This window comes from Ovis canadensis, chromosome 3 (genome assembly GCF_042477335.2).
Source record: "Ovis canadensis isolate MfBH-ARS-UI-01 breed Bighorn chromosome 3, ARS-UI_OviCan_v2, whole genome shotgun sequence".
Taxonomy (NCBI): domain Eukaryota; kingdom Metazoa; phylum Chordata; class Mammalia; order Artiodactyla; family Bovidae; genus Ovis; species Ovis canadensis.
This window is the reverse complement of record NC_091247.1, coordinates 186,013,762-186,038,688: the sequence shown is the minus strand read 5'-3', so window position 1 is coordinate 186,038,688 and position 24,927 is coordinate 186,013,762. Positions and strand designations below refer to the sequence as shown.

The following is a 24,927-nucleotide window of genomic DNA, read 5'->3' as shown; positions in this document are numbered from 1 at the left end:
TAGGTGATGCAAAACCTGGGCACACCTGAAAGCCCATGAAGGGCTGAATGGTGAAACTGGCCGTGTGCATCATCTTTCAGCCTGCACTGCAGCAGCTCAAAGGACAAGGATGCTGGCTGTGCCCAGGGGGACAGATGCCAAGACACCCAACTCTAGGGTTTGTCCTCTCCCAGGAGGTCATTCTGCCTCTAGGGAGAAAGACGTCACAATCTTGCACCTCATCATTGACAGCCTTGCATGTGGGAAAACCTGCAGAAAGGGGCCAGGAGGGGACCACAGGCTGAGTTACGCTATGTTGGTTAGGAAGCAGGCTGTGGTGGCCAGTCACTCTGTTTGTATTGTTACAATATATAATGTTTTATTACTCTTGTTTTTGAGAACATATTTCAAAAAAGATAAGAATATATGCTCTGAGAAAACCTGAATATCCTGAAAAAAACAAAACAAAAATTACTTGTCCTGTTGCTAAAAGGATTAGGATTTTTTTCCCCTAACATTCATATTACTGTAAACATTTTTAAAAACAGAACATTCTACTATGTATCTGCAACATAGTTTTCTTAGCCTGTTCCCTGCAGCCAGACGTTGGTGCTGTTTAAATATTTTGCCTTCAAGTAACTCTGCAGAGAACATCTCGAGGCTTTCACCCTGATCACTCATTATTTCCTTCTTGGGGATGAAAATACCAGGTTGAGGGTCTTCGCTGTTTTTGATGTTTCCGCCCATGGGGTCAGCCTGCTGCCGTAGAGCCTGTGCGCACCAGTGTGCCCTGAGCAGCCTGTGACTAGAGGTCTGATCTTACAGGTGGATTACAAAGCTGATGAGTGGCTGATGAAGAACATGGACCCGCTGAACGACAACATCGCCACACTGCTGCACCAGTCCTCGGACAAGTTTGTCTCGGAGCTGTGGAAGGATGGTACGCTCTTGGCCCTCACCCTGCCTCCCCGTGCCCACAGCTAGGCCCTTTCCCTTCTTGGCCACTGGCTGAGTGCAGGGCTCAAGCCAGAGGGTTTGTGCCCACTTAGCTCCCAGGAGCGTGGGCTCCTCCAGCCCTGAGGGTCACCCTGTCCCTGAATCCTGGTGTCCTTGAGCCCCAAGCATCCTTGAACTTCCTCTGGGGCAGAGGCTTCTCCAGGCTCTGAGGCCACAGACCCTTCCCTTGAAGGGGGTCGTGCGGTGGCCCAGCTCTTGGCCACCTGGGTTCCGTCCAACTCCTCACTGCCTTCTTGCATCTCCTTGGTAGCCAGTACCTCTGGAAGCCGTTCTTTTCCTTGTTTCTGCCAGTTTCTCCTTCCCTCTGCCTGGGTTTTGCTTTAACCTCTCTGTTGCAGAGATGCAGAGCACCCAGAGAGCCTATTTCTATCAGCGCTTTCCTATCCTCCACCTAGAACCAGGTGACTGGCCGCCTGGCGCGGCGCCAACGTGTGCTGCACCCTGGGCTGCGTGGCTGGCGCTTTTGCTGAGCTTGCCTGCTCTGCCTGGCTGTTCCTGCCTGCCTGTGCTCCTTCCCTGGTCTCTGCCCTGGGCTTGTGCACAGGCTCCGGCCCCCTCCCCATCACAGGCCTCCAGTAGAAAGCCAGGCCCTTCTGGGCTGTGGTTTGATATTGACAGCTTCATGTTATAGATCTTAAAAGGAGAAAAAAAATTCACAGTCCAACATCCCCTTCAGAACTCCCCTCATGAAGGTGGCGTCTCACCGCTTGGGTGGCTGCTGTGTCTCAGCACAAGGTGCTGTGTGTGTGTGCGTGCGTGTGTGCGATGACTGCTGTGTCCCAGCATAGGGTGCTGTGTGCTGCTGTGTGTGTGTGCACTGCCGCGTGTGTGTGTGTGTGTGTGCGCACTGCCGTGTGTGCGTGTGCATGCGTGTGGGCCCAGACACTTCAGTGCTGACAAGGGCACCTGTGTGTCTATGCAGCGTTACCTCTCCTCCTGGGCAGGGTCTTTTAGGGCCAAGACACCCTTACATGAAATGACCAGTTGTTTGGGGGTGTGTTCAACCTTCCCCTGGACAACCTGAGTGACTTTCACAAGCCACCCAGTCCCAGGACACCGTTGGTGGCCAGAGGGGCTCTGTGGGGGCTGCAAGAGGTACAGTTGCCTCCTGTTTTAACTGAGGGGTTCATTGGATCTGTCCTCACTCCTGGCTTCCCTCTTGTTGCTTTCAAATAAAAGAGGTCTGGCCACAAAGGAACAAGAACCTGACTTTGTCATAGAATTCTTAACTTTTGCATCCAGCAATGGAAGTCTTCAAATTTAATACTGGCTCTGGTGTCAGCCTGACCTCAGATCACTGGCCACTTAGGTTGGGCTTGCTCATCATTTGGCTTTTGCCCAGGAGGAGGCGGTTCATTTCATTGTTCTGGGCAGGAGCCACGGTGATGAGGGCTGCTTCCTTGGAGGGTTGGTCTAGATGAGAAAGACCTGTGATCTTGGAGACCAGGCGAGACCTGAGAGGGAGAAGGATCCTCGGCCTTTGGGGTAGCCATGGGCAGCGTGGTTCTCTGGAACTCTCTGCCCTGGCACCGTGCATGTTGCTCTAGGCCCCTGATGTAGAGAGCTCTGCATGGGGGGATTGCTGACAGAGAGAGGGTGGGCCAGACTCCTGCAGGCTGAGTAGCTTTAGAGCTCCTGCCTTCTGACCTAGCCCAGTGCTCTCAGGTAACGGTCAGTGTGAGTTCAGGATACCGGTCTGCTTTTTTCAAATGACTGAATGGAGTATCGGGTTCCTGTCAGTCAAGTCTGAACAGCTCCTCAGAGCCAGGCTAGTGGACCAGCTCTGCTCGCTCCTCCAGAATGCATCATCAGCTCTTGTGCCTCTGGGTTAGGAGCGTCCCAGGGTGGCTGAGATAAGTGACAGCGTGGAGTCAGCCTTCACGAATGTGCTTCCCCACTTTGCGGCTGTGCAGTCTTTCCAAACCCTTTCCTCCTCCCTCCTCTCTGCTCACAAGGTCACCTTTGCTCTCAGCCTTTGGAGACGACCTTAGCCTGCTTCGTAAGCCCCACGCAGAAACGGCCTGCCACTCTGTAGTCTCCTCTTTCTCTAATCAGATTGGCCTGTCTGTCTGTCCCGCCCCTCTGCCCCGGCCCGGACTGCCGGGCACTCACGTGCTCTTGCCTATTCTCTCCAGTGGACCGCATCATCGGCCTGGACCAGGTGGCTGGCATGTCGGAGACGGCGATGCCCGGAGCCTTCAAGACACGCAAAGGCATGTTCCGCACGGTGGGGCAGCTGTACAAGGAGCAGCTGGCCAAACTCATGGCCACACTGAGGAACACCAACCCCAACTTCGTCCGCTGCATCATCCCCAACCACGAGAAGAAGGTGCGGCTGCTTGGTAGTGTGGCGCGGGCCGCCCAGCCCTCGTTTGTCTCCCTGAGCAGAAACCCTTTGCCCGGCACACAGCGCCATTGATTCAGTCACCCTGCCGGCTGGCTCGGGCACTCTTAGGGTACAGCCTGCCCATAGAGCCTGTGTTTCTGCCTCTCAGACCTGGATCATGTAACAGCTGTCACTACTATGGGTGGGCGGGCAGTGACTGCTCCTTCCTGGGGGCGGTGTGTGTCCTGTTGTGTCCAGAGGGGCCCGCCCTTTCTCCATCAGTCCCACGGCATACAGGAAGAGCACGTGCATGGATTTCTTTCCTAGGCTGGCAAGCTGGACCCCCATCTGGTGCTGGATCAGCTGCGTTGCAACGGGGTTCTCGAAGGCATCCGGATCTGCCGCCAGGGCTTCCCCAACCGCGTGGTCTTCCAGGAGTTCCGGCAGAGGTGAGTGGAGAGCCTTTAGTGGGGGAGCCACCTCCTCGTCCACACTGAGCTGGGGACCTCTGTGCCACGCTCCACGTGAGGAAGGACTTCCTGTTTTGTTGCTTAAATGCAAGTTATCACGTTGGCTTCCGCTCCCAGTCACTGTGGGGGCCGGGTGCTGTTTGCTATAATTAGAGGAGCTCTGAAAAGACACTAAAGGAGGATCAGCTGGAGCCTTGAGTATGAAAAAAATTGATGGAATTGGATGTCTGCTGTGTGTGCGGAGGGGGACAGTCGTGACACCGGCTTATTTGCCTAATGACGTGTTTAGCCCTGGTTGCTGTCTGTCGCAGCCCTCTGGTTAATTTCTTGGACCACCCTGTTGATTAGCGGTTCTCTGCAGCATCTCAGCAGAGATGGGCTTGGCCGTGTTCACCAATTGTGGTCTGTTATATAGACAGAGATTGTTAGGAAAACGTTCTGCAGCAAATGGTTTTCTCTTTGTACTCAGTATATGCCGTTTATTTTGTTTTTTTCCTTCTTGGTAACAAATATGGAGGATGTGTTTGGAAGTGGGAAATGGTGGCTTTAGACAGAGCATGACTTGATTTTTTTTCTGACAATGCCTGAGCTCCACATATCTTTCTAATCATGAGATCATGAGGTGTTTTCTGATTTGTATCAGATGATATTTGTAAAACTGCTGCAGCTAAGTCGCTTCCGTCATGTCCGACTCTGTGCGACCCCAGAGACAGCAGCCCACCAGGCTCCCCCGTCCCTGGGATTCTCCAGGCAAGAACACTGGAGTGGGTTGCCATTTGCTTCTCCAATGCAGGAAAGTGAAAAGTGAAAATGAAGACGCTAAGTCGTGTCTGACTCTTAGCGACCCCATGGACTGCAGCCTACCAGGTTCCTCTGTCCATGGGATTTTCCAGGCAAGAGTACTGGAGTGGGATGCCATTGCCTTCTCCGACTTGTAAAACTAGACATTTAATTTTAAAAACTTCTGGGGCTAAAGACGTGGGTACTGCTTAGCAGTTAGTAAGCCCACTTCAGAGCTCACCCATAGGTGAATGAAACAGTCTGACATAAGTTTCCATTCACTTTCTGGAAAATGCCAGGCCTTCCTCGTGCTGTTCAGCCTCAGGAAAGAGCAGGATATGATTCTCTGAATGTCTGTCCCCTTTCCCTCAGACACTCTGTGGAAAGAATCCTACGCCTGCTCCACTGTAGGGATGGCCCTCGTCTTGTGGATATTCCAGGCCACATAGAATCCGAGCAAAGGGTGTACTGACCTGCCGCCCTTTTCCTCCTCAGATACGAGATCCTGACTCCAAATTCCATTCCTAAGGGCTTCATGGACGGAAAGCAGGCGTGTGTGCTCATGGTGAGTGGGCTCTTCTGGTGGGTGACATGTGGCTGGTATGAACACCCGAGTGGCCAGCGCCCACGTGCCTGCTCAGGGCCCTTTGGATCTGTTGACGCCTGTGCTCTGTTGATCCTCCAGTGAGCCTGTTCTGGTTCTGCCAGGCGCACTGAGCATCAGGTGGTCGGGATGGTATGTGGGAGTGGGGAGGGGAGGAGGAGGCCAGGGCTCAGATAGCAAGGCTGTGGTGTGAGGCGAGACCCTTCCTTCTGGGTACATTTGGTTCTTTCTTGCTCCCATCTCCTCTAATCTTCACAGGGGGCAGCTTACCACCAGGGCCCCATGACTGGCCCAAAGCTAGCAGAGTCTGAGTTTCTGGCCCTTTCCTCTCTTCCCCGCCACTGGCCAGTGTTCAACTGGCAGTGGGCGCTGGATTGTGCTCAGTGAATGAAGGCCCTGAGATGACCCAGTGGCCACACTGGGGCTCTACCCACTCGGTCATTCTTCTGCTTCGCAGACAGGCATCTGGCTGGGTCTCATGTGTCCAGGGTCAGCGGCCAGCGCCCCCTGCTTTCTTTACTTTGCATCTTTGCCAAAGAGTCAGCAGAGGATGGGTGGGCATCGGGGAGGAAAGAGAAAAGGGAAGAAAAATTCAATACCACCTTTGTTCAGAGCAACCCTGTAAGGGACGGGGAGGTGGAGCCTAGAGAAGGAGGGAGGAGACAGGGGTCTCTGCTCTGCGATGCTTGTCACCCAGTGGAAGGGAGGTGTGAAGGACAGAGGTACACCCCCAGCTCGTGTTTGGGCCACTGTTTCTCCGGAGACTCAGCTACTGGTCAGTGAGGGGTGTCCCCCTTGTAGACATAAGCAGGTTTCCTCCCTCTAGCTCTGTAGGGAAGACAGTTGGCCAGGTCGTCATGACGGGAGGTGGGGCACCCAGCGATTCTGCCCTCCCTGGCCTGCCCTTCTCCCAGGGACTCCTCCAGACATGCAGGGCCTTGTGTTGAGCATCAAGGGCCCAAGATTCCTCTTACCCTATTGAAGGCTCTGCCTCTTGGAGCTTGTTCTAAATCCCCTCTCTCCTAGGCAGACAGATGGACAGACAGACTGTTACCAGTGGGCTTAATAAGAGAGCCTTGTTACTGTACCGAAACAGCCCTGTGATGGTAATGACACATTGGCTAAAGCTCATTCAGCAATGGTCCCAAGTGTGACCCCGTGCTCAGCGCCTTGTGTGCCTTCTTCTGGTTTCATTCCCACAGCTCTGCTAGGAAGGAAGTTCTATTTATTTGCTTTGTTAACTTATCTTTTAATTAAAGAGACCATTATTTCCATTTTACAGCTGCGGAAATGTGAGCCCACAAAGGTTAAGGCCTGGGGTCACCTAGTTAGTATTTGATCCTGGTCTGAGCTGGGCTTGAACAAAACAATGATGCTTGACCACCTCTGCTCAGAGGGTGACCTGACTGGGTGCTTGTAGAACAGGCCTGTAGTGAGGGGGTGGGGCAGAGAAGAAAGAGGAGACCTACAGGGTCCCTTCAGGGCTGAGATCCTGTGTTTCTCTGCAAGTCTGACTCCTTACCTGCCCCTTGCTGGCCCCCACCTTCCCCATACCGGCGTTTCCCCAGCTCCACTTTCCCTGCACCGGAAGGCTGCTCATAGAGCAACAGGGCCAGCCCCGGCTCCAGGCCCCTTCCCTGACCTTGGCCTTGCTCCAGGGGTCCGTGGTGGTGGGGGTGGCACATGGTCAGCAGCCGGCTCTCCTCCTCTAGATCAAAGCCCTGGAGCTCGACAGCAACCTGTACCGCATCGGCCAGAGCAAGGTCTTCTTCCGGGCCGGCGTGCTGGCCCACCTGGAGGAGGAGCGGGACCTGAAGATCACCGACGTCATCATCGGCTTCCAGGCCTGCTGCAGGGGCTACCTGGCCAGGAAGTGAGTCCCGGGACGCCCACGCCTTGCTCGGGACACCCGGCTCTCCTGTAGTGGAGGGCACTGAGGAAGCGGAGCCTGGGCGCCCTCATGGCAGGAGGTGTCCCCTGGGGAGACCTACATAGCTTTCCCTGCCCTCTGCTTCCTGGATTTCTGCCTGAGGTTTAAAGTGAGCTGGAGGAAGGAGTGACTGTGTTCAGATTTTCCCTCCAAGAAAGCCCCTGCCTCCCACTGTTCCTCCCTGTGTCCCTCTGTAGGAGTGACACCCAGAGCTGGCTGTCCCCAGAGGACCCTGAGCTCCGAGGAGGAGGTGCCCTTGAGTCCTGGCAGCTCTTGTGGGGTCAGGGGCTGACTTGTGCAGGACAGTGGGCGGGGCAGCTGCACATTTACCCCTTGACTCCTCTGTGTCTGGGCTCTGGGGCGTCTGTTCCAGCCTGAGCTCTGAACGTTGTGGAGAGAGCATGAGTGTGGGTGTTTGAACAGATGGACATTTGCAGGACATGAGCTGCTGACGTTCTCTCCCCAAACAAAAGCCCCAAGGTTGTGGGTGACACGAGGGTGGGGAGCTGCAGTTGACAGGTGGCCTTAATGACCAGTGGTTACACGTGACTCTGTAGCGACCTCACTCACCCTTTAGTGAAGGAAGGTGGTTGTGACCTTGTCCTGGTCACCACTGCGAGGTCACCTGTAGGACTCCACCCCAAGCCTGCCTCCTTCCCCCCACATCTATTTTGAAGTGCTCCGGGCAGGGGTCAATCCCTCCAGAAAAGCCCCCAGGAGCGAGGTCAGGACTGTGGGCAGGGAGGTTGGCCGGCCCCCGCCTGGAGGCGCTGACGGTGCCCCTCGCCCCACAGGGCCTTCGCCAAGCGGCAGCAGCAGCTGACGGCCATGAAGGTCCTGCAGAGGAACTGCGCCGCCTACCTCAAGCTGCGCAACTGGCAGTGGTGGCGGCTCTTCACCAAGGTGGGTCTGGAGGGCTCCGCGTGGCACAGAGATGAGCGGGCCTCATGCTGGCCTCCTGCGGGGCTCAGGCCCCGGGGCTGGCACTTTGCCCTTGTGTCTCCAAACCCAGAACTTGACCCAGGATGTTCCTGCCCTGTGGGGTCTGGAGGGGCGTGAGCTGGGGTGTGTGTCCAGCGTGGATGGCCGAGGTGCTGTGGGGCTGGGCTGGAGCAGCTCCAGGGGCAGCTCCTGGGATGTCAAGGCCCTGCCTGCTCACCACGGCTCTGTGTGATGACAGGGCTGCCCACTCAGGAAACCGTGGTCTGTACGGTGGCTAGGTCCTCCCTAGCCTTTACAAAAAAATTCTCTCGTATTTAATGTTGTTCAAGCTACTTTTGTTTATGGTACATAATTTGTGGTAACTGCAAAATACCATACCAACAAAAAGGATAAATAAGAAAGTAAAAATTCACCTATAATCCCTTCAACCTTGAGCCAACATCAATATTGAATAGATGTTTCAATATTTATTCCGTTTTCTTTTAAACACTCCCATTAAATCTCTGCTGTGTAAACCATACACCTTCTTACATAGCTGAGCTTTTTGACTTGTGTAAACTTTTTTTTTTTTTTGCATTTTCCATTTAAAACTTTTTCATGAGCGTAATTTTTTAAAAGTCAGCGCACTGTTCCCTAGAGATGTTTCATAATTTATCTGGCTACTTTTCCATCAGTGGATCTATATTTCTTTGCTAAATGTTCACTGTTGTAAACAATGCTGTTCTGAAAATCTTCACACACATTCAGGGCTAGTTTCCCCGAATTGTAATTAGTGGGTCAGAGGCCTATGGAGCACAGCACCAGATTGATTTCCTGAAAAGCTGTACCCGGGCGTACCTGCTCCACCCAGGGTCCTGCCCGCTCCTTGTTCTCATGCCCTGGCGCTTCCCCAAGTGAGGAGAAAGCCCCCAACTCTCGGCCTGGACGGGCCTCTTTCCCTCAGGTTGTCTCCTCCACCTCCTCTCCTAGGTTAAGCCGCTGCTGCAGGTGAGCCGGCAGGAGGAGGAGATGATGGCCAAGGAGGAGGAGCTGGTGAAGGTGCGGGAGAAGCAGCTGGCTGCTGAGAACAGGCTGTCAGAGATGGAGACCCTCCAGTCCCAGGTGGGTGTCTGCAGACTCTGCCTGCGTAGTGCTGCCTCCTGCTGGCCACCAGGGCTACTGCTTAGCCGCTTCAGTTGTGTCTGACTGTGCAACCCTACGGGCTACAGTGTGCCAGGCTCCTCTGTCCATGGGATTCTCGAAGCAAGAATACTGGAGTGGGTTGCCGTGCCCTCCAGGGGATTTTCCCAACCCAGGGATCGAACCCGGGTTTCCTGCATTGCAGGCAGATTCTTTATCACTGAGCCACCAGGAAGCCCCAGTAGACAAAGCATAAACTTGGCATTGAAGGGAAACTGGGGGGTAATTTCCTTGATGCAGGATGTGATGTTTAGACATGCCTGGCAGCTTAAGCGTCCTGAGATGGAGCCTTCGCTGGGGATCAGCTCTCCCATGGGGCCAGGCAGCCTGCAAGCAGCTGTCAGAGCTCACGTTCCTTCTGTGTTCCCGCAGCTCATGGCTGAGAAGCTGCAGCTCCAGGAGCAGCTCCAGGCGGAAACGGAACTATGTGCCGAGGCTGAGGAGCTCCGCGCCCGTCTGACAGCCAAGAAGCAGGAGCTGGAAGAGATCTGTCATGACCTGGAGGCTAGGGTGGAAGAGGAGGAGGAGCGATGCCAGCACCTGCAGGCCGAGAAGAAGAAGATGCAGCAGAACATCCAGGTGCCTGGAGGAGGGGCTGGGCCGGGCCCAGGAGGGGAGTGGGGGGCAGGGCGGGTGGGGAGCAGGGGTATCCCAAGTGCTATGGGAAGACAGTCTCTGTCCTGGGGGCAGCCTTGGAGAGGTGTTCTCTTTGAAGCAGTTTTTTTGTTGTTTGTTTGTTTTCTATGCTCTGTGGCTTGTGGGATCTTAGTTCTCGCTTGGCAGCGAGAGCTCGGAATTCTAACCACTGGACCGCCGAGGAATTCCCTGGCTCATTATTTCTGACACCTGTCAGGTGTTCATGAGCACTGCCCCGCTGAGCATTGAATCCGATTTAATTCCCCTCCTCTGTGATCACTCCGGCTGGTCTGAGGAGCTGAGGGTGGACACTCACTAGAGGTGGTCCCTCAGAACACATGACCTTGTGTTGGAACCAGGACCTGGGGTTCTCATCCCTGCACCCCAGTTTTAAATACGTGACTCCACACGTGGGCACTGGGCCCCGTCCTGTCTGCTCACAGTTGCCCTGGCTTTGTGGCAGGAGCTGGAGGAGCAGCTGGAGGAGGAGGAGAGCGCCCGGCAGAAGCTTCAGCTGGAGAAGGTGACCACTGAGGCCAAGCTGAAGAAGCTGGAGGAGGACCAGATCATCATGGAGGACCAGAACTGCAAGCTGGCCAAGGTGAGGCCAGTGGCTGGGCCCCTGTCAGCGTCTTCCTGGCCACAGATGATAGCTGGGCATCACTTTAGACGAGTGGGAGAGACCCCGTCAGGATGCTGACCTTCATCTCAGGAGGATGGGGGTGGCCAGCTTCACAGGGCAGGAGGCTGTCCGGAACCCTGCCATGTGAGGGGTAAGCGGGCTGTGTGGTCGCTGTTGTGGAATTAGGACTCCACTGGTGGCCACACAAAGCAGAAAGTGAGAAGAGCAGGGGGACTTTAGGGGATGAGGAAGGGCGAGGTCACAGGCATCGAGAAGGTAGCGCTCTCCTGCCCCAAGTTCTCCCACTGACACTCACCATCACCTGGGAGGTCTTTTTACCTGTGCAGAAAGGGATAATGCAGGAAAGGGCTTGGGCACCCCGTTTATGGGTCCCAAGGAAGCTTACCCAGCTGTTTCAGAGAAGCTAGTGACTTTAAAAATGACCCCTTTGACTTGAGAAATCCTAATGCACTTGACAAGTGTTTAAGGCCCTGCCCCTCCATTCAGACCTTAGTGTCTGGGTGAGTCATGCTTGAGGAGACCCGGTGCCTTCTGCACTCAACTAACTTTAAGCCCTGATCCACCCTCGCACCCCAGGAGAAGAAGCTGCTGGAAGACAGAATAGCCGAGTTCACCACCAACCTCATGGAAGAGGAGGAGAAATCGAAGAGCCTCGCCAAACTCAAGAACAAGCATGAGGCGATGATCACCGACCTGGAGGGTAAGTGGTGGGACGCAGGGACTGTTGGACTTGGGGTTGCCGGGGTACCCACCACTCGAGGACCAGCATGGGCCTCACTGCCAGGAGCTGGGGTGGCAAGCAGGTCTCCTGGGGCCTGTGGCATTCAGCCACTGCCCTCCAGACGTGGGACACGGCAGCTGCTCCCTGTGAAGCCTGGTATTTTATGTAAGATTTGAAGACAAAGAGAAGCTACTGAAGACTCTTGGCATCTCTCCGCTCTTCCTTCTCAGAACGCCTGCGAAGAGAGGAGAAGCAGCGCCAGGAGCTGGAGAAGACCCGCCGGAAGCTGGAAGGAGACTCCACCGACCTCAATGACCAGATTGCTGAGCTGCAGGCTCAGATCGCCGAGCTCAAGATGCAGCTGGCCAAGAAGGAGGAGGAGCTCCAGGCCGCCCTGGCCAGGTGAGGGTCAGAGTATCAGGCCGGATGGCCAGTGCCTGTGTTCTCAGCAGGCTTCCTGCTGTGGTTCTTGGTGCATCAGTGAACTGTGGGCAGGCACTCCACTGTTGTCTGGGAAGCTAGTTTACGGCAAGGCGTTTTCTGTTCACTGAAAGTGCAGTCTGGGTTGTCTGTAATCCCGCCCAGAAGTCATCTACGGTCCTAGTCATCCAATCACAGCAATTCTTTCTTTTATAAAATTTCATGGCTACAGGTATGCTTTTTAAAAATAGATTTTATTTGGGGGTGCATTTTTAAGTTAATAAGAAAATTGAGCAAAAGTTGTAGTGATTTCCCAAGAACCCGCCATTAGCAACTGCCCCACAAGAGTGATACATTTGTTACAACTCATGAAGCTGCTCTAATGTTCGATTATCACCCTAAGTCCAGAGCACATTTGTGTTTCTACTTTGATATTGTAATCATGGACTGTAGCATTTTATTTCCTTTTTGTTTTTTCATTTAACATTTCAATAAAAAAAATGTTTAAAGCACTGAATTTGGAAAATGAAATTTTTCCTCTGTGAGGCTTTTGAAGTCTCCTAGTGGAATAGCCCTTAAGTCTTCCAGATGCCTCAGTGTCTTTGCCAAGAAGAGCTCCTAAGGGGCTATGATTGTCACCAGCAGGACTGGCTTCGGCTGCATCTCTCTAAGCCTTTTCTGCAGACTCTGCTCTCTGAAGGTGACAGCAACCTCATCCTGACGTTGGTGCTCTCTTTGGCAGAGTGGAAGAAGAAACCACCCAGAAGAACATGGCCCTGAAGAAGATTCGGGAGCTGGAATCTCAGATTTCGGAACTCCAAGAAGACCTGGAATCTGAGCGTGCTGCTAGGAATAAAGCCGAGAAGCAGAAACGAGACCTCGGGGAAGAGCTGGAGGCTCTGAAAACGGAGCTGGAGGACACTCTGGATTCCACAGCTGCGCAGCAGGAGCTCAGGTGTGCCTTGGGGCTGACTGCCTCGTCACTGAGGATGGGGGTGGTGGTGCAGGGAAAGGGGGCCTCTGGCCTCAGAGGGGGGACCCCAGGGCCTCTGCACACACACAGTGTGGCCCGTTGTCATGGAGCCTGGAAGCTCCAGGAGATAGTGAGGGACTGGGAGGCCTGGTGTGATGTAGTCCGTGGAGTTGCAAAGTGTCAGACACAGTTTAGTGAGTGAACAACAAGAACAGATGGAAGCTGATGGTGCCTCAGCAGCTTCTCTCTAGAGCTGAAGAACCTGGCTTGGAGTTGGGCTGAGGCAAGGGTGGGCTTTAAGGCTGAAAGGCTGCGGAAGCCCCTACAAGGTGTGTCTGTGGGGACTTCCTGGCTCCCTAGTGGTTAAGACTCTGTGCTTCCACTGCAGCGGGCATGGTTCAGTCGCTGGTTGGGGAGCTAAGCTCCAGCATGCTTTGTGGTGCAGCCAGAAAAAAATCTTATAAATTACTCTTGGCTCCCCATATTTAGAATAAAATCCAATTCCTTGCATAAAAGGTCTATATTACATTTTTTTTTTAAATGGAGAGAAAAAAAGTGTGTCTGTGAGCCTGTGCTATAGGATGGACAGCTGAGGAGGGAAGCCAGCAGGCAGAAAGCTGCCTGGAATGGCCAGTGCTCCCCACCGGACTCTGTGCCGCCAGGGCAGCGTCGCTCCTGGGCCCTGGCCTCCCTCCTGAAGGCGTTTCTCTGTTCAGGTCCAAACGTGAACAAGAAGTGAACATCCTGAAGAAGACCCTTGAGGAGGAGGCCAGGACCCATGAGGCCCAGATCCAGGACATGAGACAGAAGCACTCGCAGGCCGTGGAGGAGCTGGCTGAGCAGCTGGAGCAGACGAAGCGGGTGCGTGGGCCCCCCGGGACCATGAGGCTCGGCCACTGTGGGCGGGGGGGAGGGTTGGGGGACCCTCGCGTAGTCCAGGCTCCAGCCCTTCCTGACTGCGTGCCTTGGGGGCCATACAGGTCCCTCTGTGCTTCAGTTTCCTCTTCTGTGAGGGAGGCTAGTGAGAGCCCGTTGCATGCAATTACGTGAGAGTTGGAGTTGGTAACATGTGACAGTGCACAGTTGGTAAGGGCTCAGTAAGTTGTTCTAGTCTTACCATTATTATCCTGTTCAACACCCTGCCAGACCAAAGTTTCATGGAATTGGAGTGACTCTGAAACAGGTCTCAGAGGCCACTGGGTCCCTTTCCTGAAGCCCAGGCCTTCTTTAGAACACCTCCAACACATGGTCAACTGGAATCTTCAGGGAGAACCCTGGGGATGTTGACCCGGCTGGTTTCTCAGCCAGGGGACTGTGACCAGGCAGTTCCTGAACAAGCCCAGTCCTGCCTCCTGTGGTTTCCAGCTCACGGCCACCCTTGTTGGTAGCCCAAGAAGACAGAGGCTCTTCTGTGTGGCAGCCTGTACAATATTTTCAGAAACATGCCTTGTCCCTCTGTTTCCCTTTGACTTCCTCCTGGTTCTGGGCAGGTTGAAACCTTGCCTTTTCCTCTAGCTGTTTTCACCCAAAGAGCTTTTGCATGCACTTGGGGTCTGGTTTACCCTTGAACTTGCCTTTGATACTGTGACTGGCTTGATATAGAATAGATTGGGATTGTGTTTGTTCTGTAAACTTGGCTTTTATATTTTTCGGAAGAACATTTCAGTGTTATGGTGAACATCAAATTTCTAAGAGGCTTTCCTGGAAGTCTAACTATGAACAGTTACAGTTTCCCTAAGCCTATAATAACAATGCTAAAATCTTAACATCAGCAATGACAGTGTCTTGCCCTTGGACATTCCCTGTGTCCTGTGCGGGAGGCCAGGCAGGGATGGTTTGAGAGCCAGGGGAGCAGTGGTCCTCAGGTGAGGCCACGCGCCAGGCGTCCTGTCCCAGCTGGGTGATGAGTCCACATCCGGCCTGAGCCCTCCAAGTCCACGGTCCTCGCCAGCTCGCTGCCCCCTGGACTTGCCCGGTGTCGCTTTTGCTGCAGGGCGGCAGATTCCGAGTCTGGCTCCACCGGCTCTTTGATGATGTTGGGAAAACCAGCCTCATGTCACAGGCTCCCCCTTTTATGTCTTTGCTTTCTCCCCTCGCAGGTGAAAGCCAACCTTGAGAAGGCCAAGCAGACCCTGGAGAACGAGCGAGGGGAGCTGGCCAACGAGGTGAAGGTGCTGCAGCAGGGCAAGGCGGACACCGAGCACAAGCGCAAGAAGGTGGAGGCCCAGCTGCAGGAGCTGCAGGTGAAGTTCACCGAGGGCGAGCGTGTGCGCACAGAGCTGGCCGACAAGGTCTCCAAGCTGCAGGTGAGGCCCCCCCCGGACTGCCTGGGTCCTGGCCCCTGCTGCCAGGGCCCCTGGTCTTCTCTCGCTCTCTCCATGACCCGGCTCATCTGTGAGCCCCCTGGGGTCCAGCCTGTGGCTCAGGTCCAGCATGGCTGAGAGAGCCGAGGTAGGCCCTGAGCAATCCTGGTCAAGCTCATGGGGCTTTGTCTCCCGTCCACGCACAGGTCGAGCTGGACAATGTGACGGGTCTTCTCACCCAGTCGGACAGCAAGTCTAGCAAGCTCACCAAGGACTTCTCTGCTCTGGAGTCACAGCTGCAGGACACACAGGTAAGGGCAGCGATGCCCCCCCCCCACCCCCCCCGCAGCTGTTCTTATCCTGGAAGGACCCTGTGCCCACACGGCCTTAGCTGCCAGGCCTCTGGGTCTTCCTCACAGTGTCCTCCCCCAGCGTCCCCAGGCTCTCTGGGACCTCCTGGCTCCCTGCCAGATCTTTGCTGGCTGCCCTCTGAATCTGGGGCCTGCTTCTCTCTCCCACCGAGAGCATGGGGACCACAAGGCTCTGACAGCGTGGGTCCTGAGCCCTTGCCCCCCTTGTCCGCTGAGCAGGAGCTGCTGCAGGAGGAGAACCGGCAGAAGCTGAGTCTGAGCACCAAGCTGAAGCAGGTGGAGGATGAGAAGAACTCTCTCAAGGAGCAACTGGAGGAGGAGGAGGAGGCCAAGCGGAACCTGGAGAAGCAGATCTCCACCCTCCACGCCCAGGTTCGGAGCTGGCTCCCCTCAGATCGCCCGGAAACGGTGGTCGGAGCCTGCAGGCTGGGGAGCTTCTGGCCGGGTAGCCACCTGGACCTGGAAGCACAGCCAGGCCTCCCCAAGCTGGCCGCCCTCCCTCAGGGAGCTCCTGCCCTCCCCAGACCAGGGCTTACTCCTGGGGTCCCCAAGGAGAATTCAGGGATCCGTGAACTTGGCTGGAGTTCATCTTCATTTCACCAGTCTCCAGCTGACCCTCAGCATTCTGTTCCCTTTTGAATGTGGGCAACAAGCCGTGACGGTAGCAGCGCCTGTGGCCTGTTGAGTGGAAACCACTGGTCATTGTGTCTGAGCTGAGGCCAGGCTTTGGGAAGGTCACTGTGCTCCTTGCTACTCAAGAGCCTGCTCTCTGCTGTGCTAAAGAAGCACACCAGTTACCGAACCACTGTCTTAAAAATACCTGACAACTGCACTCTTTCACAGTGGCTTCTTGGTGGTCCCACATATTTCGCTTTATGCCTATTAAAACACCGTCATGGGAAGGAGGCCGTGGTCTTCTCTAGACCCTGGAAGGATCTGGGGCCAAAGATAGATGGAGAGCACTCTTGTGGATCCTGTCTTAGGACTTATTTAAATGTGCCCGCAGAGCTGCACCGGCTCAGGGGAGGGTGCGGAGTCGGTCCACACCTGGGTGGGGACAGGGAGCGCGTTCCTGTGGTGGCGGCTGTGTGTCTGGGTGGGAGGAGGGGGCTGCGGGATGGACACCTATGGACTGGGGACACCAGGCTACTGCCTGGGAGAGGGGAGGGATGGAGGCCCCCGATTCTGGGCCTCAGTCTTGGTACAAGCGGCTGGTCAGGTCAGGGTCGAGTGCCCTTTCCAAGCTGGCCAGCACGTCCACCTGCCTTGGGCTCCGTGTGCTAGGCACCTGCACTCTGTGGAGCGTCCCATTTCCCTGGCCCCAGAGGAATAGAGAAGCGGCTGGGAAGCTGTTTCCATAACTGAGTTGGCGACCGATAACTCTGCTCGCAGTGGCAGCCCAGCTCCCGGAGCAGGTGCCAACTGGATCCTCCTTGCTCCCTGCTCCCGCCCAGGTCACCGACATGAGGAAGAAGATGGATGACAGCGTGGGGTGCCTGGAGACGGCCGAGGAGGCCAAGAGGAGGCTGCAGAAGGACCTGGAGGGGCTGAGCCAGCGCTACGAGGAGAAGGTGGCTGCCTACGACAAGCTGGAGAAGACCAAGACGCGGCTGCAGCAGGAGCTGGACGACCTGCTCGTGGATCTCGACCACCAGCGGCAGAGCGTCTCCAACCTGGAGAAGAAGCAGAAGAAGTTCGACCAGGTGGGTGCCGCCAGTGCATCGTCCCTCCTCCCGCCCGGCTGCAGACACCCTGCCGTGGGCAGAGGCTGCTGTCTTTCAGGCTCCGACCCTTTCCGAGAGCCCGTTGCTCGCACTCATGGTGCCCGCCTGTCCCCCAGCTCCTGGCCGAGGAGAAGACCATCTCCGCCAAGTATGCGGAGGAGCGTGACCGGGCGGAGGCGGAGGCCCGGGAGAAGGAGACCAAGGCGCTGTCTCTGGCCCGGGCGCTGGAGGAGGCCATGGAACAGAAGGCAGAACTGGAGCGGCTCAATAAGCAGTTCCGCGCCGAGATGGAAGACCTCATGAGCTCTAAGGATGACGTGGGCAAGAGCGTGAGTCCCTGAGCCCATGGCTGGCTCTCGGGGTCCGGGGCGGCCTCCAGACACCAAGAGTTAGGGCCTCACAGACACTGGGGCCGGGGACCTGGGGGCCTGGCTCCCCTCGGGGCCTGACCCGGACCCCTGGTGACAGGTCCATGAGCTGGAGAAGTCCAAGCGGGCCCTGGAGCAGCAGGTGGAGGAGATGAAGACACAGCTCGAGGAGCTGGAGGACGAGCTGCAGGCCACTGAGGACGCCAAGCTGCGGCTGGAGGTCAACCTGCAGGCCATGAAGGCCCAGTTCGAGAGGGACCTGCAAGGCCGTGACGAGCAGAGCGAGGAGAAGAAAAAGCAGCTGGTCAAACAGGTGCGGAGGGCCTGCCCGCTCCCTGGGCAGAGGCGGGCAGGAATGCCCCAGAGTTCGGGGGCTCCTTTCTCCTTCCACTGGTCTGTGGGAGTGTCCTCCACGTCCTTGCGTCCTAGGTCTCTGCCTGGGGGTTAGTGACCCCCTCTACCAGGGTTTTATGGTCAGTAATCCTCACTGTCCCTGGAGGCCCTGTGGACTCCCTGGGACTGGACCAAGCCCACCTGGGCCCTGAGTTGAGGTGGTGTCTTTGGGTCCGTCCGGGCCCCTGAGCTGTCGGCACCTCCCCAGGTGCGGGAGATGGAGGCCGAGCTGGAGGATGAGAGGAAGCAGCGCTCGATAGCTGTGGCCGCTCGGAAGAAGCTGGAGATGGACTTGAAGGACCTGGAGGCCCACATCGACTCAGCCAACAAGAACCGGGACGAAGCCATCAAGCAGCTGCGGAAGCTGCAGGTGAGCTCAGGCTGGTCTGATCCAGCCGCATACAGCAGCATTGGGCCCAGCACGGGGCTGGACACTGCTGGGCTGGCCTGTGAGTGCTGGGAAGTGCCACGTTGAAGGTCTTGGGTGTGGCGCAGTGGTAAAGAATCTGCCTGCACTGTAGGAGACCTGTGTTCGACCCCTGGGTAGGAAAGATCCCCTGGAGAAGGGAATGGCTACCCACTCCAGTATTCTTGCCTGGAGAATTCCATGGACAGAGGAGCCTGGCGGGCTACAGTCCATGGGGTCAGAGTCGGACACGACCGAGAGACTAACACTACTGCTGCTACACAGATGCAGACCCAGAGGCCGAGTGGAGACAAAATATTATAGTCAGAAGCAAACTTGCAGTAGTCAAAAATTGTTGACTTCACATTAAACAAAGAAACAAGTGTAAAGCTAAAAGTGCAGTGGCATTATAGTCACTTAGTGGCAGTTTTCTACAATAAGCCAGACATGACTCAATCCAGCCTTAATGGACAGTGACAGAAGGTTCCAAGCTGATGAATCAGTGCAGCAGTCCAGAAACAGAACACATGCTTGGCCTTGTCAATAATTAAAAATAACAAGTTAAAAAAAACAACCCAGCTCTGAGATGCCTCATTATACCCTGCACACCAACAACAGTAACACATGTCAACATCTGGTGCTGGCAAGGTCGTGGGCTGTAGATGCATTGATGGTGGTAGTTTAGCTGGCACCACCTGGCCACACACAACAAAGCTTGTACCCTCGGGCCTGGGGAATCCCAGTTTGGGATTTACCTACAAAAGAAAAGAGAGGAAAAAAGTATGTCCCAGGATCTTTAGAGTTAGAATGAATCACAGGAGAACAAAGGACATAGGCTTATGTCTTGTGGTTGGGGCTAACCTGGCAGGTGGCCCTTGACCTGGAGCATGGGATCCAAGTCAACCAGAAGTGGTAGAAAGTAAACAGAAATGCAGCTGGACTAACACACACCCAGGGCCTAACGCTGCCACAGGTGTCCTTTGTAAACCCAGCGGTCAAAGACTGCCAGTGGTGTAGAACAGGGACGGTTTGTCTTCCCTCTTGCCCTTTGATATCTGCGTGAGCTGAACATGGGTGCAGGCTGAGAACCAGCCACCGGTCCCTGTTGGTGAGGTGTCTTCTGGGGCTGGGGCAGGAGTGGGTGGTGCGCGGGAGTGGCTGGGGTGGTGGTGCCAAGCCTCTCCTCTCCGCCCCCAGGCCCAGATGAAGGACTACATGCGAGAGCTGGACGACACACGCGCCTCCCGTGAGGAGATCCTGGCGCAGGCCAAGGAGAACGAGAAGAAGCTGAAGAGCATGGAGGCTGAGATGATCCAGCTGCAGGAGGTGGGCCGGGTGCAGTGCGCCCTCTGACCAGCAGGTGGCAGCCCAGAGCCTCCGCTCACCACCCTGGGTCACGGGGGAAGGCTTTGAAAAATGGGCCAAGCTCCAGGCATGGGCAGGCCTGGTTCTTGTTTTCTGAAAGGTTGCCGTGCAAGGTTTCATTAAGTTGGAAGGCTCCCTGGTGTGATTAAATCGTGTGTGAATTAAATTGTCACCATTTGGGGCTGACTCCCTTGCACAAGCCGGGGCTCTGTGGTAACCACCGCTGCCCACTGTGACTTGCCGCCTGGCGAGCAGGGGGCCCTCCCAGAGGCTTCCTGCATTGACTGTCCCCTGGCGGCCTCTTGCCTCATGCAAGGCTGACTGTGAAAGCATTGCCCAGGCTCCAGGCCGTCTTCTGCAGAGAGGATGCTGGCAGCTGAGCCTGCTCCTGACTGGGCCAGGTAGCCAGGTTTCCTGTCAAGACTGGCTGTGCCCTCTTGCGCGCGTGTGCTTCTGGCGAGGCCTCCTCAGCCTCAGGGTGAAGCCCTCTCCCCTTCTGGCTTTCAGAGCCCTGGCACCCTGGCCTCAACTCACATCTCTGTCCTGTTGCCCCTGCTTCCTGTCTTGTTGGAAAGCAGAGGGACCAGCATTCCATCAGGCCATGGTGATTTCTTATTTGTTACAACACCCCTGGCTTAGTTTTTAGCACTTAGATATGGGGGCTGTGTAAACAATGGTACCTAAGCTGTGACCTCAGAGGGGCTCATGAGAATGGGCTTCATGGAGGAGGTAGGCCTGGGAAAGGGGTTTGAGAAGAGGAGGCCAGGGTCTCAGAGTACTGGGAATGGAGAGGGGGTGCTGTCGGCTGTGGGGACCCCATGGGTCATGTTCTGGGTTCCCGTGCCAGGAGCTGGCAGCTGCCGAGCGCGCCAAGCGCCAGGCCCAGCAGGAACGGGACGAGCTGGCCGACGAGATAGCCAACAGCAGCGGCAAGGGGTGAGCTGGGGCAAGCGTGGCGTGTTCCACTGGAGGAGGTGGTGGGTGTGGGGGCTCCCCGCCCCAGCTTAGCCACTCTTACCTTTCTCCACTCTCCCCAGTGCCCTGGCGTTGGAGGAGAAGCGGCGGCTGGAGGCCCGCATCGCACAGCTGGAGGAGGAGCTGGAGGAGGAGCAGGGCAACACGGAGCTGGTGAACGACAGGCTGAAGAAGGCGAACCTGCAGGTGGGCAGCTGGGCCTCCCTCCACACCGGGGCCCCCAGCAGAAGCCATCCGATGCTTAGAGGAGGACATCCTGGTGCCTGCACCCTCTCCTTGGTTCCTCTCTTTCGGGGGTCGAGCTGCTTCTGAACCCTTCCCATTGGGCAGCTCCCTCTTCCAGGAGGGTCTGGTGATGAGGGTCCCCACCTTCCTTGAGGTCACCAGCCCTTCTTCCCACAGATCGACCAGCTCAACACCGACCTGAACCTGGAGCGCAGCCACACCCAGAAGAACGAGAATGCAAGGCAGCAGTTGGAGCGCCAGAACAAGGAGCTCAAGGTCAAGCTGCAGGAGATGGAGGGTACCGTCAAGTCCAAGTACAAGGCCTCCATCACTGCCCTGGAGGCCAAGATCGCACAGCTGGAGGAGCAGCTGGACAACGAGACCAAGTGGGTGTCCCTCGCCCGCCACCCAGCACCATCTGCGGGCTTCTCTGTGTGCCCGTCCCTGATGCTGTTTCCCCTGTCCTAAGGGGGGACTCTCATCTTTTTCCCTGGGGCCTTTTGCTAGGGCTTTAGAGTTTGAAGAGGAACCCACGGCCCACTTCTAAAGTTGAGCCTGGTGACTCAGGGCTGAATCAGAGAGAGGTGGTAGTTCCCACTCCCTGGGCAGCGCATCTGTGGGCTCAGCAAGACAAACTTCTTTAGGGGTGAAAAGTGAAAGTCACTCAGTCATGTCCGACTCTTTGCGACCCCATGGATTGTAGCCCACCAGGCTCTTCTGTCCATGGGATTCTCCAGGCACGAATATTGGAGTGGGTTGCTATTCCCTTCTCCAAGGGACCTTCCCAAGCCAGGGATCGAACCCGGGTCTAATGGGCGTCAGTCGTTTTTTTTTTTTCTAGCTTTATCTGTGCTCTCTGAGATGTGTCACTTCCTTGAGCCTCAGTTTCCTCATCTGTGAAATGGGACCAATCCTAATGCCTTCATAAGAGCATTGATCAAGGCCTCCCTACAGGGGACAGGCCAGTGAGACCCAGATGTGGGTGGCCCAGTTTGTGGGTTTGTCCACCAGACCCTCTGAAAGAGCGGGTGCCCCTGAGCCACTGTGTTTGTGCCTCGCAGGGAGCGCCAGGCAGCCTGCAAGCAGGTGCGTCGGGCCGAGAAGAAGCTGAAGGACGTGCTGCTGCAGGTGGATGACGAGCGGAGGAACGCTGAGCAGTACAAGGACCAGGTGAGCCGGGGCGGAGCAGGGCCCTGCCCCAAGGCAGCTGAGGGCGGGGTGGGCCACTGGCACGTGCAGTCCTGACCTGGGCCCCTGGCCTTGCGTCCCTCCAGGCGGACAAGGCGTCCACCCGCCTGAAGCAGCTCAAGCGGCAGCTGGAGGAGGCGGAGGAGGAGGCCCAGCGGGCCAATGCCTCCCGCCGGAAACTGCAGCGCGAGCTGGAGGATGCCACTGAGACGGCGGATGCCATGAACCGCGAGGTCAGCTCCCTCAAGAACAAGCTCAGGTGAGCCCCGCCAACCGCCCCCCACCCCACTCCCTCACCCACACCCACCCCGCCACGTGACCCTTTCTCTTCCAAAAAGTTCCTTTGTCCTGAAAAGCAGAATTTCATCATGAGGCTCAGTAAACTGTAAACTCAGTCCCTTTCTCAGCCCTGTCAGTGGGCAGGGCACTTACTGACACCAGAAGGGTGCTTGTCAGAGAGCCCTTCCTGGTTCTCCGGCCTCCTAGGCTGTAGCCCAGCCTTTTGAATAATCTCTCTGGGTGATTGATTCCCATCCTGCCTGAAAAGTCTGTTCCTGTCACGGCCCTTAAGCCCGCTGAGAACGTTTTCAGGTTTTGTGAACTAGAAGTTGCTCAAGGCCACGCAGCCAGTCTCTGGCACAGCTCAGGTCGATCTTCCAACCCTGATCAGGTGGAGAGGGCTGATTGGCATTTCTCAAAGGAGTGTCCTGATCAGGCAGTGTGAAATGGTTGAGGCAGAGGGCCTTTTTTGTCGACATTCTCATTGTTGACCTCCTTTTCCCAGTGATCCTTTTTCTTTTTTCAAGCATACAAGCAGCAGTCTAGTCAGTGTGTATGTTGTTGGTTTTCTTATCCGGGATTGGAAGAGATGCCTGTTTGTGTGCACTGCACTGTCGGCCTCTGTCTCATGATCTCACCTGTTTGGTACCAAGTGTGACCAGAGGGTGGTGTTTTGCAGGGGTGGCTCCTGCTGCTCTTGGGCCTCCTTCTGTTGTTGAGTCGCTCTGTCGTGCCTGATTCTTTGCGACCCCATGGACTGCAGTCCAGCAGGCTCCTTTGTGGGATTCTCCAGGCAATAATACTGGAGTGGGTTGCCATTTCCTTCTCCAGGGGATCTTCCCGACCCAGGGATCGAACCCGTGTCCCCCATATTTCCTGCATTGGCAGGCGGATTCTTTACCACTGTGCCTCCTTTTAATCAGCCCCTATTACCTGACAATTTTTTGTTGGTGTTTGGGGTGAGAGCAGGAAGCTTCAGTCATCCCCTTATCGTGAGCCCTCCTGTCCTGCCCCTGAGGCCCCCCGCCCCATTGCTTCTCCCCTTGGGATGTCAGGAGCTAGTCTTCCTCTGAGGTTGCTTTGAAACACATGAGCTGTGCTGTGGCCGCCTGCCAGCCTTGCTAACCGCTACCTCTGCCCCCAGGCGTGGGGACCTGCCGTTCGTTGTGCCCCGCCGAATGGCCCGGAAAGGTGCCAGCGACTGCTCGGATGATGAGATGGATGGCAAAGCTGATGGGGCAGAGGCCAAAGCCGCCGAGGCCAGAGCTGCCGAGTAACTGGCTCTTCTTCTCCTGCTGCCTGGAGACGGATATCAGCGACTCCGCCTCCCCTCCCCAGCCCCCACAGCACCCCCTCCTCCCTCTGGGGACTGCTGTGACTGTGACCCCACCTTGTCCCCCCAGGCTGGGGACCTCAGGCCCCCCCTCACCACCCCGCCTGTCCCCCAGGCCTCCTTGAGGGTGTTCGGCTTCCTCTGCTGCAGCCCCCTTGCTCCCCTCCACCCCCACCCCGAATCTGATACCAAAGAGTCAGGGTCCTGGGCCCGGGCCCAGGGACAGAGCGACCAGCCGGGTCTCCCGCCTTCTCGCCACAGAGCACAAGATGGTGAGGCGAGGAGGGCAGGAGCAGGCCTCCGGGGATGGGCAAGAGAGTTTTCTATGAATCTATTTTTCTTTAGACTAAGGAGTTTCGCTAGCCCAACGCCCCAGGAAGAGTTGTAACCTCCCCCCCCCCGCCTCCGCCACCGCCACCAGCTGTCCCCTCTCCCTCCTTTGCTGTTGGCAATCACACTCGGTGACCTCACACCCTCTGCCCCACCGGCCCCCCTGCTCCCGTGGACTCTGGGTGGTCCAACATGAGCAGCCCCAGGGGGTCCACCTCTGTGCAGGGCACAGGATGCCGGGGTCGGGAGGGGAGGGCCTTCCTCCCTACCCCGCTGGGCAGCGCCACTGTCCCCTTCCTGCTTCTCAAATGTCTCAAGTGCAATGATGACCCCTTCCCCTCCTTGGCCCAGGGCAGCCCATCCCTGCCGCAGCGGGGCTGTTGGGCTGAGCAGGCAGGGCCTAGGGGCCAAGCTGGAAAGGCCAGCAGTGGCCTCTCCCAACACTCTTGGGGACCAAATATATTTAATGGTTAATGGACTTGTCCCGAGTCTGACAGCCAGAGCAGTGGGAAGGGCCAGGACTGGGGCCCGAGGGTAGTTGATCAGCACCGTTGACTCCGTATAACTCAAGACGCTGCCGTCTGCACAGACATTTTTAAAAGAAACAGAAAACGTTGTTGTCTTTTCTCCCTCTCACTGTAATTAGTGATGAAATTCCCAGTCTTCATCACTGCCTTTCCTTCAGAAGCACGTCTAGGAGAGAGCAGCTTGTCCTGCACTGGTCTACACTGGTGGCTGGATTTCCTTGTATTCCTAACTATTCTGTATATGCTGCATTTAGACTTACTTATGGCAAAGAAGGCATTTTTTTTTTTAAGGTAACAAACTCTCAAGAAATCATGAAGATATATTAAAGCTACATATGCCTAAAAAGCTCTGAATTCAGGTCCCAGTTGCTGTCACAAAGGAGTGGACAGAACTCCCACCCCCGCCCTTTTTTTATATAATGAAAGTGCCTTAGCATGGTTGCAGCTGTCACCACTACAGTGAGCTGGTTTACAGATGTTTTCCACTGAGCGTCACAATAAAGAGATCCTTGTGCTACGA

General features: G+C 56.0%; 1 protein-coding gene across 1 annotated transcript in view; it reads left to right on the top strand.

The window, feature by feature from the left end:
• MYH9 (myosin heavy chain 9) overlaps positions 1 to 24,927 on the top strand; it is an 85,383-nt gene extending 60,456 nt beyond the window's left edge. The window contains exons 15-41 of the mRNA XM_069585335.1: positions 805 to 919; positions 3,132 to 3,325; positions 3,650 to 3,771; positions 5,068 to 5,137; positions 6,889 to 7,049; positions 7,901 to 8,009; positions 9,018 to 9,149; positions 9,600 to 9,806; positions 10,327 to 10,464; positions 11,083 to 11,206; positions 11,458 to 11,629; positions 12,390 to 12,602; positions 13,337 to 13,481; positions 14,720 to 14,926; positions 15,130 to 15,234; positions 15,514 to 15,666; positions 16,749 to 16,997; positions 17,135 to 17,347; positions 17,487 to 17,699; positions 17,988 to 18,149; positions 19,383 to 19,511; positions 20,398 to 20,486; positions 20,588 to 20,711; positions 20,928 to 21,136; positions 21,812 to 21,920; positions 22,025 to 22,197; positions 23,362 to 24,927. Of these exons, the coding sequence (XP_069441436.1) occupies positions 805 to 919; positions 3,132 to 3,325; positions 3,650 to 3,771; positions 5,068 to 5,137; positions 6,889 to 7,049; positions 7,901 to 8,009; positions 9,018 to 9,149; positions 9,600 to 9,806; positions 10,327 to 10,464; positions 11,083 to 11,206; positions 11,458 to 11,629; positions 12,390 to 12,602; positions 13,337 to 13,481; positions 14,720 to 14,926; positions 15,130 to 15,234; positions 15,514 to 15,666; positions 16,749 to 16,997; positions 17,135 to 17,347; positions 17,487 to 17,699; positions 17,988 to 18,149; positions 19,383 to 19,511; positions 20,398 to 20,486; positions 20,588 to 20,711; positions 20,928 to 21,136; positions 21,812 to 21,920; positions 22,025 to 22,197; positions 23,362 to 23,494 (4,170 nt within the window). The 3' untranslated portion in view covers positions 23,495 to 24,927. The remainder of the gene's footprint in view (positions 1 to 804; positions 920 to 3,131; positions 3,326 to 3,649; positions 3,772 to 5,067; positions 5,138 to 6,888; positions 7,050 to 7,900; positions 8,010 to 9,017; positions 9,150 to 9,599; positions 9,807 to 10,326; positions 10,465 to 11,082; positions 11,207 to 11,457; positions 11,630 to 12,389; positions 12,603 to 13,336; positions 13,482 to 14,719; positions 14,927 to 15,129; positions 15,235 to 15,513; positions 15,667 to 16,748; positions 16,998 to 17,134; positions 17,348 to 17,486; positions 17,700 to 17,987; positions 18,150 to 19,382; positions 19,512 to 20,397; positions 20,487 to 20,587; positions 20,712 to 20,927; positions 21,137 to 21,811; positions 21,921 to 22,024; positions 22,198 to 23,361) is intronic.